The sequence below is a fragment of the Triticum aestivum genome, chromosome 6B (genome assembly GCF_018294505.1).
Source record: "Triticum aestivum cultivar Chinese Spring chromosome 6B, IWGSC CS RefSeq v2.1, whole genome shotgun sequence".
Taxonomy (NCBI): Eukaryota; Viridiplantae; Streptophyta; class Magnoliopsida; order Poales; family Poaceae; genus Triticum; species Triticum aestivum.
Genome location: NC_057810.1, coordinates 297,680,092 through 297,696,427, shown reverse-complemented (window position 1 = coordinate 297,696,427; position 16,336 = coordinate 297,680,092). Strand labels below are relative to the sequence as shown.

Sequence of the window (16,336 nt, the reverse complement as noted above, 5' to 3'; positions counted from 1 at the left end):
TTGATAGATGCCACATTGTAGTTGGTGACGATAGGATGCGGCTCCACATATTGCTTTTGTTCATTGATTACTTCCTTTAGTGATCTGAAAATGAAGCAAAAAGGATTCTAGCATTTTTCCCCAGAGTTGACTCTTAAGTTATCAAACCCGCGGGAGGACGGTGCCCTTTAAGCTAGGGTCTCAAACACGCTTTTGTTAAAGATTAATTCCAACTTTTGACCCAATCGAAAATCAAACTTGACATTACAAGCACTTCTAATAAACATAGGTACGGGTATGAGGTCTTAATACTTACAACCATATATTTGTGAAGCGACCAAATATGATCTTAATTTATGCGCTGGAAGTCACCCATCAAGATGTGCTTGTTACGAACTGAAGTAGGGAATGTGTCCAAATTACATCTTGACCAGCACACGTCCTGCATCAAGAGTCAGATGTTCAACCAAAGGTTCTATCCGTCTCGCGGGGTTGCCTCGATAATTCAGATTGTAATAATCATACAAAAACATTGGGGTTTAATGACTACACCTCTTGAATCCCTAGAGATAGGATCCATGTTACCATACTAGACCTTTCTGTCACTGGTGCTGAGAATAACACTTCATGGTCTCCCTGCCCTGAGCCTCCTTGTGGCTGTTCTCCAAGATCCTGGGTACTTACAAGGATGAAGAAGACAAATGAGACAAGTGACAACTACAAAGCAATTTTATTTAACACATATGGGACGTTAATTCAAAGCACTTCCATTGATCCCTACAACAAACACATCGGGTTGCAAGGCTCCAATCTATACCTCACCGGACTACTCACACATGAAGATCAGATCACACGAAGAACACATCATGTTAATCATCATGAAAGCAGTTTGATTGATAATAAGTATTAGAATGGATGTCGTGTCTGATACACGATTACAAGTATGACTAGATGGAAGAGGACTATGGTGGAGATGAAGGTGGTGGCTATGGTTATAGGAAATGGCAGCGACTAGGGTTGGTGGTGATGAGGATGATGATGACTGCTCTACTTTGCAATTATGCGTCTCTTCTGTTAACATTTCAGCATTGACCCCTATATAAAGTATGTTCGGGTGTACAAGGAGCCTCGGTTGCCATGTGCTACTTGTGAGCTGCGTTCGTGCGTAGTAGGCAGAAGTGTCCGGCAGGCGGCGAGGCTCGATGCCGGCGGTATCCAATGATGGAAGGGTGATCTCTCGCTGGGTGTAGATATCCATAAGACGCCACAGACTACCGGATTGGTGGATGAGGACGATCCAGTTGGCCTTCATGCCCGCCCAGTAGTGGTCGCACATGAAGGTCAGGTGGGCGGGTAGTGGTAGCATGTCGAGGGGCACGAGGCAACTTCCGTAGGATCATCAAGTCAGTGTCTAGGCCACCTGCAAGGATCGGGCATAAGCAAGCAGGTGTCTTGAAAAGGGCCGTCCGGTAGTGTTAGTGGAGAGATACTGACGCACTGTAGCAAGAGGTGACATTGTGCCTGTGGTAGCCTCGTCACCTTCAGGTGGTTGTGGCTGTTCAATCATTTGTTCCATAGCTTGCTGAAAGTTTGAACTTGTAGATTAGTGTACCAGATAAGTTACTAATGAGACAAAAACAACAAAGTAGGTTACACGTTTATACATACTTATTTTGGTGACTACTATAATACATTAGCATGTAATAAAATCACTTTCAGAACATATGTCCATGTAGCATGCCTACTGTATTGTCTATTTCCTCACATTCGTTGACATCTAAGGATAAAGAGACATGGTTTAAAGTAGGATGAACATAGTATGACATCATTCATATCATGGGCAAACAAATATAAAACAAACAAGCTATTTTATCATTGTGTGCGCACGTGAACATCACAGCTAGATTACAGATTAAGACCAAAAGAATATCCTTCATCTCTTTTAAACCATGTAAGGTGAAATGATACATTAAGACAACTGTGTATAAAAATGAACAGAGTAACTGACATTGGCGACAAACCAAGCAGTTAAATGAACACATCACAGTACCAATCAGTTCAAAGGCAGGAGGAGTAAGGACTTACAACAGCGGCTTGAACTGGTGTGCTCATGCCCTTCGTCTTGCTGGTGTGGCAATCCTTGAAGATTTGCACTGCATTTGGTTCAGGTTCTTTTTGGTCTGCACGGGCTCTATATTTGGAACAAGTCAATAAAGATACGATAATATGGCACAGAAAAAAGAAGGAAGTACCAGCTATTTACAAGAGCCTCGCAGCGTGCAATATAGCTACGAGACCCTGTTGTCTGTTGGAATTTCACTTTAGAATGGTTGGTCTTGTTCTTCAAACAGTTAGCCTAGAAGAAGATACACTTGTAAGGCACATACATAAATACAAGTTCAATATGTGGTCTGATCAAATACATATAGCCTACCTGATACTTTAGGTCAGACCAGTGTTTAACAAGGGCTGTCCAGTCTTCATCTGTAATATATTCCACTGGAGATGTTTGGGCGATTTCATTGTTAGCCTTGCCTTCAAAGTGAGATTTTCTAAGGTGGTACCAATACTGTCGCAGAGCAGACTAAAAAACATGAGTGCATGCTTGTTTAGTTGCATCATCTTTCGGATCCAACTTGAACCTCATCTGTTGAAAAAAGAATGTGAGTCTTATTAGGAGTAAGCTCGAAAGTATGGGACAGAGCAAGACAATATTACTAATTGCGATGAATAACATTACTTACGGATGAATGGTCAAGGAAGCTGTTAAACTGGGTATTGTCTTTCTCATTCCTGTACTGGATCCACGTTGGGAGGATACGTGCATGACACCTAACAGCAACGGCTGTCTTTGATACTAACTTGCCTGACTCTGTAGCATCACGTGGACTTTTTAAACTTGCCTCAAAATGGATCTCCATTCTTCCTCCTTTAGTATTTGTTAATCTGTCAAGCATTATCCTTGATGTCTATTTCCACTTGCGCCTTGGTGCTAGTTCAACAATGAATATGGAAAGTTGTACATCAAACTGTGAGAGTACATATAAAGGAGCATGCAACTGCAACTTGACTGGGTCAGGTACCCTCTTGGTGTTGATGCTCATGAGGTTCATCTGATCTTGCCAAGTCCTGTTGTGTCAGCAGTGCTTCGGAAGTAGTGTTAGGTGTCAAGGTAGCTTGGGAACTGGCCAGTTCCGGAGCAAACGAATGAGCAACTCGTTGAGATGCTGGTACAGTTGAAGCGGATGCTGCAGCTGGTGGAGCAGGTGATACTATGTTTGTAGATTTAGCCGATGGACTTGGACCTTCTACTGCACTATAAGTACCAGTAGAATCTCGAGGGCAGATCCTTTTCCGTTTCACCCGACGAGTAACACCATTCCCTACTATATTATTTTCCTTGCTCTTTTTTGACTTTGCCATGTCAAGCCGTACCGACAACACAAAAGAATAAAATCGCTCTTTAGAACTCATTGATGCATGATACAGACAAGCAATACTTTGATGTAAGACAATCGTAGGAGGATAGAATATGTAAGAAAAACAGGATGGCGTGACATATTCACAACTACGATGTGTAAACTAAGCAGAAGGATTTTCAAGAAAATAGAAGTAATGCAAGCTAGACACCATATGAAAGATGCAACCAATATTACTCTACCAAGTTAAAAGTGTCTTGTCATAAGTGGCAATTCAAAAAATTAGAAGCAGTACAATATAGAAATCAGCAAGATGCAACCACTATCAAACTGCCATGTTAAAAGCATCCAATCATGAGTGACTGATGTGGGATACACAATAACAGTACTTTGATGTAAGAACATGGTATGATAGATAGATGTAGTGTATTCTAGACACAGAAAGCCATGTCATATGCACATGTATAACGTATAAACTCAGCAGGTGCAATTTAATCAAAATAGAAGAAATACAGGCTAGACAACATATGAAACATGAAACCAATTATCACACTGTCAACTTAGAGCAAGCACCTACGATGGTGGAGTACGAGAATGAACTCATCATGTAGACTTGGGACTTCAACTTCATTAGCACTAGCAGTGGCAAATCTAGAGAGTCTGTGTTTTCGTCGGTGCGAAGGACCACCAACATCCCCTAACTTACTCTTTTCCTTCCTATTTTCTGATATTGCCTTATGAAATCAAAACCACAAGAAGATGAATAAAATTAGCTCTGCATAACTGGTTGATGCATGATACAGACGAACACTACTTTGATGTAAGGCAAGCGCATGATAGGAGGATGGAATATATACAAAAAAGACAGCGTTGCATATTCACACGTACGATAGGAGGATGGAATATGTATGAAAAAAATAGTAAGTAGAAGGCATTTCAACAAAATTAGAATAAATGAAAGCTAGGCACCATATGAACATGCAACCAATATCACTCTATCAGGTAAAAAGTATCTCGTCGTAAGTGCCATTTCAAGAAATCAGAAGTAATACAAGTTAGAAGACAATGCAAGATGCAACCTACATCACAGTCCCAAGTTAAATGTGTCTTATGGGTAAGTGATCATTGCAGGTTTAAGTTGTAAGCTATGCATATGCAATTCAACATAATCAGAAGCAATACAAACTAGACATCATACAGAACATGCAACCACATATAACAGTTCCAAGTTAGAGCAAGCACCTGTGATGGTGGAGTAGGGGAGATGTGCTCATCATCTACACATATTTTCTAGAAACAAGAACACATGTCATATTCACAGGCATTATGTGTAAAGTAAGCAGATGGAATTCAACAAAGTTAGAAGCAATACAAGCTAGACATCATACGCAACATGCAACCACATTAATAGTGCAAAGTTAGAGCAAGCACCTGTGATGGTGGAGTAGGGGAGATGTGCTCATCATCTACACAACTACGTTGACTGTCCAGCCTTGTGTTGTCTTGCGAATCTTGTTGGGAGGATGGCGGAGTAGAATCTGTAGAGACCCCGTATTTGAGTTGCTCCAAAGGACCACCATCATCCGCCGCTAGACTAATTTCCTTCAGCTGTAATGATTTTGCATTGTGAAGTCAAACCAATAAGAAAAAGGAATAAAATCCGCTTTTCAGAACTCATTCATGCATGATACTGACGAACACTACTCGGATGAAAGGCAAACACATGATGCGAGGATGGAATATGTACGAAAAACAGAATGGCGTGACATATTCACACCTATGATGTGGTAACTAAGCAGAAGGCATTTCAGCAAATTAGAAGCATTGCAAGCTAGACACCATATGAAAGATGCAACCAATATCAATCTGCCAAGTTCAAACTGTATGGCGTTTCAACAAATTAGAAGTAGTACATGCTAGAAATCATATGCAAGACACAACCAATATCACAGTGGCGACTTAAAGGTGCCTTATCATAAGTGACTGATGGGGGATATGGAAGAACAGTAGTCTGATGTAAGAACATGGTGTGATCTAATATAGTATGTTCTAGAAACAGGAACACATGTCATATTCACAGGCATTATGTGTAAAGTAAGCAGATACAATTCAACAAAGTTAGAAGCAATACAAGCTAGACATCATATGCAACATGCAACCACATATAATAGTGCCAAGTCAGAGCAAGCACCTGTGATAGTGGAGTAGGGGAGATGTGCTCATCATCTACACAGCTATGTTGACTGTCTAGCCTTGCGTTGTCTTGAGAATCTTGCTGGGAGGATGGCGGAGTAGAATCTATAGAGAACCTCCGTTTCAGTTGCTCGGAAGGACCACCATCATCCAATGCCTTATCAATTTCCTTTCGCTTTATTGATTTTGCATTGTGAGGTCAAACCGACAAGAAAAAGGAATATAATTCGCTCTTTAGAACTCATTCATGCATGATACTGACGGACACTACTCTGATGAAAGGCAAAGTCATGATACGAGGATGGAGTATGTACGAAAAATTGGACGGCTTGACATATTCACACCTATGATGTGGTAACTAAGCAGAAGGCACTTCAATAGATTAGAAGCACTGCAAGCTAGACACCATATGAAAGGTGCAATCAATATCACTCTGCCAAGTTAAAACTGTCTCATTATAGGTGGTGCTCATCAAACTAGAAGCACTACATGCTAGAAATCATATTCCAGATGCAAACCAATATCACACTGCCAACTTAAAGGTGTCCCATCATAAGTGACTGATGCAGGATACATAAGAAGAGTAGTTTCATGTAAGAACATGGTGTGATAAACAGATATAGTATGTACCAAAAATAGGAAAACGTGTCATATTCACACGTATCATGTGTAAGCTAAGCAGATGCAGTTTACACTAATTAGGAGCAATACAAGCTAGACACCATACGCAACATGCAACCAGATATCACACTGCCAAGTTAGAGCAAGCACCTTGGATGGTGGAGTAGGGGAGCGGAGACTTGGACCTTGTAATGCACTAGCAGTACAAGGAGAATCCGTACAAATGCTCCGTTTACGTTGCCGCAGAGGACCACCATCGTAGCCGTCCTTACTCTTTTCCTTCCTCTTTCTTGATTTTGCCTTGTCAAGTCAAACCCACAAGAAAAAGGAATAAAATTTGCTCTTCAAAACTCATTGATGCATGATACTGACGAACACTACTTTCATGTAAGGCAGCCGCATGATAGGAGGATGGAATATGTATGAAAAACAGGACGGCGTGACATATTGACATGTATGATGTATAAAGTGTAAACTAAGCACAAGGTGTTTGACACAATGCAAGCTAGAAACCATATGAAAGATGAAACCAATATCACTCTGCCAAATTAAAAGGGTGGCCTAACAAATGTATTTGACCAAATTAGAAGTAATACATGGCAACATGCTAGAAATAATATGCAATATGCAACGAATAAAGGTGTCGCATCGTAAGTGATTGATGCAGGATACAGAAGAGAGGTAGTTTCATGTAAGAACATGGTTAACACATAGATGTAGTGTGTACCAAAAATAGGAAGGCATGTCATATTCACAGGTATAATGTGTAAACTAAGCAGATGCAATTTACCCTAATTAGAAGCATTAGAAGCTAGACACCATATGCAACATGCAACCACATATCACACTGCGAAGTTAGAGCAAGCACCTATGATGGTGGTGTAGGGGAAGTGCGGTCTTCAAGTATAGAGCTATGTTCAAATCTTCATTTAGGCTTGCTGTTTCTTGAGAATCATGTGGAGAGGATGAAACTGCACTCTTTATAAGAGTAGCACGTCTCATACTAACCCACGGGCGTGACTGTCTCATCATAAGCGATAGATGCAGGATACACAAGAACAGTAGTTTGATGCAAGAACATGGTGTGATAGGCAGATGTAGTATGTATCAAAAACAAGAAGGCGTGTCATATTCACATGTATAATGTGTAAACTAAGGAGATGCAATTTAACAAATTACGAGCAATACAAGCTAGGCACCATATGCAATATGCAGCCAGATATCACACTGCCATGTTAGAGCAAGCATCTGGGGTTGTGGAGTAGGGGAGATGAGATTTGGAACTTGCACTGCAGTAGGAGTAGCAGGAGAATCTGCAGAGATCATATGTTTTGGTTGCTCCAAAGGACCACCATCATTCCGTGCCTGCGTCCTTTTAGATTTTGCCTTGTCAAGTAAACACACAATAAAAAGGAATGAAATTCGCACTTCCAAATTCGTTGATGCATGATACTGACGAACACAACTTTTATGTTTGGCAACCACATTGTAGGAGGATGGAATATGTATGAAAACGCTAAGCAGAAGGCATTTGAACAAATTGGAAGCAATGCAATCTAGACACCATATGAAAGATCCAACCAAAATCACTCTACCAAGTTAGATGTGTCTCATTATAAGTGGCACTTCAACAAATTAGAGGCAATACATGTTTGACATGATATGCAAGATGCAACCAGTATTACACTGTCAACTTGAAGGTGTATCGTCAGAAGTGATTGATGAGGGATACACAAGAAAAGTAGTTTGATGTAAGAACATGGTTAATAGAAAGACGTAATATGTACCAAAAACAGGAAGGCATGTCATATTCACAGGTATAATGTGTTAACTAAGCAGATGCAATTTACCCTAATTAGAAGCATTACAAGGTAGACACCATATGCAACATGCAACCACATATCGCACTGCCAAGTAAGAGCAAGCACCTGCGATGGTGGTGTGGGAAAATTACAGTCATCAACTAGAGAGCTATGTTGACTATCTTCATTTATCCTTGCTGTTTCTTGAGAATCATGTGGGGAGGATGACACTGCACTCTTTAAATGAGTAGCACGTCTCACAGTAACCTACTAGGGTGACTGTCTCATCATAAGTGATTGATGAGGGATACAAAAGAGCATTAGTTCGATGTACGAACATGGTTAATAGACATATGTAGTATGTATCAAAAATAGGAAGGCATGCCATTATCAAAGGTATAGTGTGTAAAGTAAGCAGATGCAATTTAACCAAATTGGAAGCAATACAAGCTAGACACCATATGCAACATGCAACCACATTTTACAGCGTGAAGTTAAAGCAAGCACCTGGGATGGTTGTGTGTGGAAATTGAGATCATCAACTGCAGAGCTACGTTTACTGTCTCCATCTGCTGACACTGCACCCTTTAGAGAGCTGAAACGCTTAGTGCTTATCTTTGAATTACACTGGAGTGACTTCTGTCTTTTCTTTTTTGTATTCATCAACACCGGGTGAGAGTCTAATATACCCATGCATAAAAAACAATAGTGTGAGTATGGGTGAAGTGTGTGCACAACTAGTATAGTGTAAAGGTAGCAGATAGCAGGTCGGCGAGAAATAAATGACAGGAGACATATGATAGCTATACAACATGCTTGGCACACAAAATTACTACATGATTCTATGAAAATAACAGTTGACTGAAAACAAATAGGCCAGTCCATTTTTTCTGCATCGTTCGCTGTACAAAGAACGGGCAAATCGCCTTCATCTACCTCCAGCCAGTCAGTGTTACAATCTTCCTCGAAATGCCAGCGACCACCGACCCAGTCCCTACCTCTGCCCTCCCCTCGACCTCACCGCACCGCCGTGCTTGGCACCGCCCCCGACCATCCCTTCAAGCCTTGCCGACCTCCAGATCGGGCGCAAGCAGCTCCTGTGCCCCACACCTCTATGACTAGGTGCTCCGCGCGCCTAAGCAGGTGCTGCTTCTTTTAATTGCGGTTCGACTGACCCTGAATTGAAATCCAGGCGGGCTACTGACCTCTAGCAAAGGTGAAATAGTAAATGGGAGGAAACCTTGTGCATTTAGTATCACAAAGAAGATGCAGTAAGAAGTGCTCAACTAGTTTCTTTCGTGGGATGAATACGGTATAAGCAGAGACGTAAGATTTGCACGAATAAGGGAAGAGGAGTACCTCTTTCTGCTGGCAGTGCTGTGTCCTCCTTCTGTTTTTCCAATGATCTTCTTGTGGTTCGCTGGAAACGAGAAGTTGTGGAGGATGGTGGAGCCTTGGACGAACCCATGGCCAAGTTGTTGAGTGTGGTGCGGTGGCCGTCTGTCAACGGCGGGGAACCAGATCCGAGGCGGCGAACAATGGTGTAGCGGGAATAACTCCTGTGTGGTGGACGGTTGCTACAGTGGAGCGGCAGCGGTGAGGCGCAAGGCGGTATGGTCAAAGTGGTTCTGGTATGGCACACATCGGCATCAGTGTCGTGGAGGCAGCTCAGCCTCGGCTTCATCTGCTAAGTCCTTGAGGGCATTGTGGTTGCGGTTGCGTTGGACGAGGACGTCGGGGTACCGGCTCCGGCATGATGGAGGAGGGCGGTGGTGGATTGGGCGCTATGGGGTGGAGGATGGAGGAGGCTGGGGTTTCACGTCTGGTGGAAAGGGTGTTTTGCCGCCCACGGAGTATGAATGGGGAAACAGAGGAAGGGGGGGACTAAGGGGGAACAATGTTTCGGTTTGGGACGCGCTTGTTTGAAATTTGGGGAAAGTTACAAACTTTGCCCTCATCTAAAATTTCGGACATATTGCGGGTTGGGGGTAGGACAGTAATCTCAGGTGTCCCAAATGGTGGGTGGGATAGATTTTGGCAGAGCGCATGGGTGTTTAGGCGCCCACGACGTATGAATGCTTCTCGGAGGCGGTTGAGCCTTGCATCTTGGTGAAGTTACAAACCTACCCCGATTTAGACCTTTGGGCATCGGGCCGATAGGCTACACGGGCCAGAGTCAGGACAGTAATTTCCTACCACCAAACAGTAGTCTCGTGTGGTTTTGGGTGACCAGAGGCTTATTTGGTGCTTCATTCAATATTTGGGAGCAGAAGCATTAACGTTTTCGGTTCTCTTGAATTGAACTTTTAGGATTTGTCAAACTTCACAAATCTTTACTCTTGAAAATCCTAAAGCTACGACTATTTTGGAATGAAGGGGGTACATTTGAATATACATTGTACACGAGTATATATTAAAAAGTATGCAACTTACCTCAGTTCATGCATGGTTCCAGATATAATCTCCTTGGTTGCAAAAAAATAGTTACACATGCATATGAATATATAGCATGTTCAAACGCACAACAAAGATTGATGCCCCCTTTTAGATCTGATTTACAAATGCCATTATCTTGGGTTCAAATAGATGAATGCACTTCCTATGAATTCGAATCTTCAAAACCCCCTTTATGTTGAATACAAGATGTATTCTATTTCGTAGCTAGCAATTTGGAATGTATCCATGTAAGTGATAAATGTATAAAGTGCTTCACACTAACAACATGGAGTGCACTAATTAATGTTTATATATGAATTGCAAAAGCAATATATTGCCTATATTTCAAACCGCTCTCACTCTATGGATCGATAATATGAAATAAACACATGCACATGCTAGAATTCAATAGAGTATGGGTGTCTGATATGCAAAATTCAAGATCTCATCCAAAAATAATAATGCCATTTATATTTTAAGTTAATGCATAGAACCACCTTTTGCACGTAGATGCACTATGCCTTGGCCCGTTCTCACAAACACGCTATCTCTCTCTCTCTCTAACGCATAAGTGCACACACTTTATATGCATCGACATTTCTCTTTCACACATGCTCACAATCTCTCCCGGTTTGTCGGGGTGTCTCACGCACTCTCTCTCTCTCTCTAACTACTATGTACCACTCTTTTCACTAATCTTAGTTGGAAAACACTATTTCTCTCACATGCATATATACACACGCACAGTCTCTACTAGCCCTCTATACGCACATATATGTGCCTACGTGTCTCCAGCACGCATATTATCTTTAGGCCTCTCTCGCACACATTGCCCTGACCCCCCCACAGACACACCTCTCTCTTAGTAGTTGGCAGATATGATTCCATCAGATCATTCGGTAGGATATCCCGGACTGTTAGGCTGGATGGTAATATGAGGCAAAGTTTTACCCTAGTTCGGACCCTTGCGATTGAGGAAAAAGCCTACTCTTGGCACTATATATTAGTGATAGGGGTGTGTACAAAGTACACGTGAATACCAGGCATTGTGCGTGTGTGTATACTATCGACGAACTAGCCCCCAGGCTTCTATAACATACTCGGGGCCTAGGGTTACAAATCATATATAGTCGGCTTATCACCAGTGGGGATAGAGTCCTCCACGACTCTGGTAGCTTCGTGTTGTACGCCAAGTCCTCCACATGGGTCTTCATATAATGCGTCTCAGTCCAACCTATGTGGCGTAGGATGGAACCGACCCATGAGTCCTCATGTTGACCGACCACAACTAGAAATGATGTGCCCACCCCAACTAGAAATGATGTGCCCACCACACCACACACGCAATCATCCACTAAGAAAATAAGCATATACAATAGTACAATGTTATACACGAAAGTTAATTGCATGGTGCATCCAAAAATATTTGTTCTGCATTGTGAATGTTTATATTTTCTCCTAAAATATTAGTCATGAAAAGATAAACGAAGGGCATATGTCTCCTTGTATCCACCGGACACCCCCTCTTTCTACACCACTTTCACGTACACACACAAACTATCTCTTGGCCCTCTAAAAGTATGCATGCCCATGACACATCACGCATGACGGTCACTGTATTTCAAGCGAAAGCACTATACGGTGACTGGACTTCAGAATATGCTCATTACGGTCACTGTATACATTCTCGTGGTGATCATATGATATCTAGCTCACGATACGTCTCCGTATTTTGTTGATGACACCGACGGACTTTGTATTTGATGCGTGCTCTGTATTTTGTTTACGACACTTACGGTCGTTGTATTTGAAGTGAAAGCACGATATGGTCACTGGACTTCAGAATAAGCTCATACGGGTCACCACATACATTTTGTGGTGCTGACCAACCCGTGGTTGGATGGTTAGGAGGATAGCGGTTTCTCGAGCCCACCAGGGTTAATGTCCCGGTGCTCGCATTTATCCTGGGTTAATTTCAGTATTTCCGGCGATGTGCATCAGTGGGAGGAGACATTACACTCGACTACGAGGCACCTATGGTGACTTTGTAAAATCTCAAGATCATATGCTGGCTCACTCTCTCGAAGGTGCTCATAGGGGTAGGGTCTGCGTGTGTGCGCTTATAGCAGTGAGTGCTTGCGCGTATGTAGCGACCTGACCCGAATGGATCACGTCTACTGTGCTACGGTGTCATCCCTGGATCAGTAATGCTGACACCACACAGTACATCGAGGTTTTATAGCAGAGTTGCAATCACACACTTATTACATCGATGGCTAAAAAAAAACTTATTACAATAATCATGGCTTAAGGCCATCTAATAACGATAACAGCGGAAGGCTTGGAAGATAAGTGAGTCCATCAACTCCATCGGCATCACTGAGTATAGAACCACGACCTAAACGCACCTCAATCGTCGTCTGAAAAGTCTGCAACATTAACGTTGCAGCCCGAAAACGGGTCAGCACATGGAATATGCTGGCAATGTAACACATAGAGAGTAATGAAACAATAAGCCTATACTACATGCATATTTGGCTGGTGGTAAGGCTCTACGGTTACAGTTTTTGCGAAAAGCAAATTTTTCCCTACATCAAAGGAATAATTTTGTTTAACTATCATGGTGGTTGTTAAACATTGAGAATGGTTGACAGCATCCTCAATCCCAATTAAAAGTACTCATTAAAAACCCAATAGCTTTTATTAGAAGTAACATGTTGAGATTCACAATGATATTCAAGTACTAGATACTCAAAACGTCCATAACCGGGGACACGGCTAATCATGATTAGTTTGTTACTCTGCAGAGGTTTGCGCACTTTTTCCCACAAGACTCGATCGCCTCCGTTTGTTTTCTCGCACTACATGGTGTTTGAGATACGGATGACCGAGACATAGTCTTTCAGAAGCGCTAGCACCTTACGATGGGTGGACCGGTACACCTACATCCCCTACATCTGCTAGTCCACCACTATAAGAGTTCGCACAACTTAGTCAACTATGCCAGAGCCCATAATGGCTTGTGGCTGCACACGTAAGTTACTAGTATGAAGTATCTTATGATCCCTTTGAGCCTGGGTGGTGGTCCAAAAAAAAAAACAGGCAAGTCCTGATAGACATCAGGTGCCTCAATCCACCCAGATGTGTGTTTAAGTTGCCACCTTAGATAAACCATTAAAATTATCAATCTCACATCTGTCATGGATATCACTCACCCAATCCACGTCTACTAGCATAGCATAGCATAATAAGCAAACGTAGAAGTAACTCCCAAGGTTTCATAAGTAACAGGTAATAGGTACTACCTCAATTCTACTTCCCAATCCCACAATTTAATTTAGATCCTAAACAATGCAAGTGTTTGAGGGTTTGATCTAATGCAATAAAACTGGGTAGTAGGAAAGATATGATCAAGTGTTACTTGCCTTGCTGATGATCCGCGTGTCCTAGAGATTCGAAGTAACAAGCGGCGCAATCCGGGTGATCTAACGCAGACAAACAACAAGCATACAATAAGTACTCATCTAATGCACAGGGAAATCTCGAATAAAAGATCTAACCAGAGAGTTCAACTTAAGAACCCTGGTTGCAAAAGAATCGAATCAAATAAGGCATCGAAAGTCGGAACTCGAGAGAGAACGACTCGGTTTAGAAATCTGAAATTAGGTCAAAATTTCACAGTAGCAAAACTCTGTGAAAGTTGGTTAGTCGGAACGGCGGTTTCGTTACGAAACTCCAGGCGTTTGAATCACCTGATTCCGATAAACGAGCAAGAAATAAAACAGATTTGAAAATTGGATCGGAAATCGAATCAGAGAAAAAATAACGGATTAAATCCGAAATAAAAGAAAAACGACGAACGGTTTAAATAACGGACGTTCGTTAACAGAACTAATCCAACGAACGCGTTCATTGAAACGAACGGTTCGGTGAACGTTCGTTAAATAAGAAAACCGAAAAAAATAAAACCAATCTAGTTTTTTTTTTTTTAAACCGGATCGGGGCGGGGGCAGCGGCTACCTCCGGTGGTCTTCGCCGGCGAGGCTCCGGCGGGGCTCCGGGGTGGCGGGGTCTGGCGGGGTCGGGAGGGGCGGCGAGGGGCGGCGGGGTTCCGGCGTCGGCGGGAAACGGCGGCGGCGGCAGCTTTCCTCGCGGCGGCCGGGTTCGGCGCGGGTCGAGAGAGGCGGCGGCGGTGAGAGAGAGGGGGGGGGGGGGGCGGCGAGTATTTAAGAGGGGGGGGGGTCGCCGGGTGGCTTGGGGAAGGGGCAGAGGGGCGCCGGGTCGGAGCCGGACTCCGGGAGGCGTGCGGCGGCGGGGCACCTCGCTCGGGCGGCCGAGCGCGCGAGGGAGAGGGAGGCGGGGCGCTGGGCCGGGCCTGGCTGGCTGGGCCGGCTGGGCCTTGGCCCAGGGGGGGGGGGCGCTGTTTTTTTTTAAACAAAACAAAACGGATTAAATAAAATACCAAACGAACTCCGAATTAAATAAAACAAATTTTCCCCGACTCCTAAAAATGAGTCGAACAAAATGAACTTTAAAAACGGCAAACATGCATAAATTTTTAAAATGCTCATTTTTTGCCTAAGCAAAATAAATCTTCCAAAACCAAATCTTGATTTATTTATAATATCTTCATTTTTCCTAAATATTGGGAAAGTCATATTATTCCCTCTCTTAAAATTTTTATAGGAAAACTTTATGAAGATAATTAAATAAATCCAAATGATCCTATTTTCAAAATTTGAGAAATCCCAAATATGAAAATAATGAAACTTCCAACTCTCTCCGAGGGTCCTTGAGTTGCGTGAAATTTTCTAGGATCGGAAAATGCGAGAAAAAAATATGATATGCATGATGACCTAATGTATAACATTCCAAATTGAAAATTTGGGATGTTACAAACCTACCCCCTTAAGATGAATCTCGCCCTCGAGATTCGGGTTGGCTAGAAAATAGGTGAGGGTGGTCCTTGAGCAAAACTTCCTCTCTTTCCCAGGTGGCTTCATCCTCAGTGTGGTGGCTCCACTGAACTTTACAAAACTTGATAACTTTGCTGCGGGTAACTCTGCTGGCATAATCGAGAATCTTAACAGGTTTTTCCTCATATGTCAAATCATCCTTCAACTGAATTGCTTCCAGTGGCACTGTGTCTCTTAACGGTACCTCTGCTATCTCTGGGTGACATTTCTTCAACTGAGAAACATGGAATACATCATGAACTCCTGACAGTCCTTTTGGCAATTCCAACTTATAAGCAACTTCTCCCATACGTTGCAAAATCTCATATGGTCCAACGAAACGGGGTGCTAACTTTCCTTTAACTCCAAAACGCTTAACTCCTCGAAGCGGGGATACTCTGAGATATACTCTGTCTCCAACTTCATACTCAATCGCTTTGCGCTTTGAATCGGCATAGCTCTTCTGTCTGGACTGGGCTACCTTGAGCCTGTCTCGAATCAACTTAACCTTCTGTTCAGACTCCTTAATCAAATCTGGTCCAAAGAATTGACGGTCTCCAACTTCGTTCCATGACAACGGTGTCCTGCACCTTCTTCCATACAGAGCCTCGAAAGGTGCCATCTTCAAGCTGGTTTGGTAACTATTGTTATAAGAAAACTCCGCATACGGTAAGTTTTCGTCCCAGCTTGATCCGTAATCTAGTGCACAAGCTCTCAGCATATCTTCCAAAATCTGATTGACTCTCTCAGTCTGTCCATCGGTCTGTGGGTGGAAAGCTGTACTGAATTCCAATCTAGTTCCCAATGTCTCGTGCAACTGGTTCCAAAATTTCGAGGTAAACTGGGTTCCTCTATCTGATACGATGCTCCTCGGAACTCCGTGTAAACACACAATTCTGGTCATGTATATCTTTGCCAACTTAGCACTGCT

At 42.7% G+C, this 16,336-nt stretch overlaps 1 protein-coding gene across 1 annotated transcript; it reads right to left on the bottom strand.

Annotated features, from left to right (window-relative positions):
* Positions 1-15,403: 15,403 nt before the first annotated feature.
* LOC123140105 (uncharacterized) lies at positions 15,404-15,880 on the bottom strand (the record flags this gene model as incomplete). The annotated part of the gene is made up of 1 exon (XM_044559838.1): positions 15,404-15,880. A coding segment is annotated over one exon (477 nt), but the record flags the coding sequence as incomplete, so codon positions are not given.
* Between the last annotated feature and the right edge of the window lie 456 nt (positions 15,881-16,336).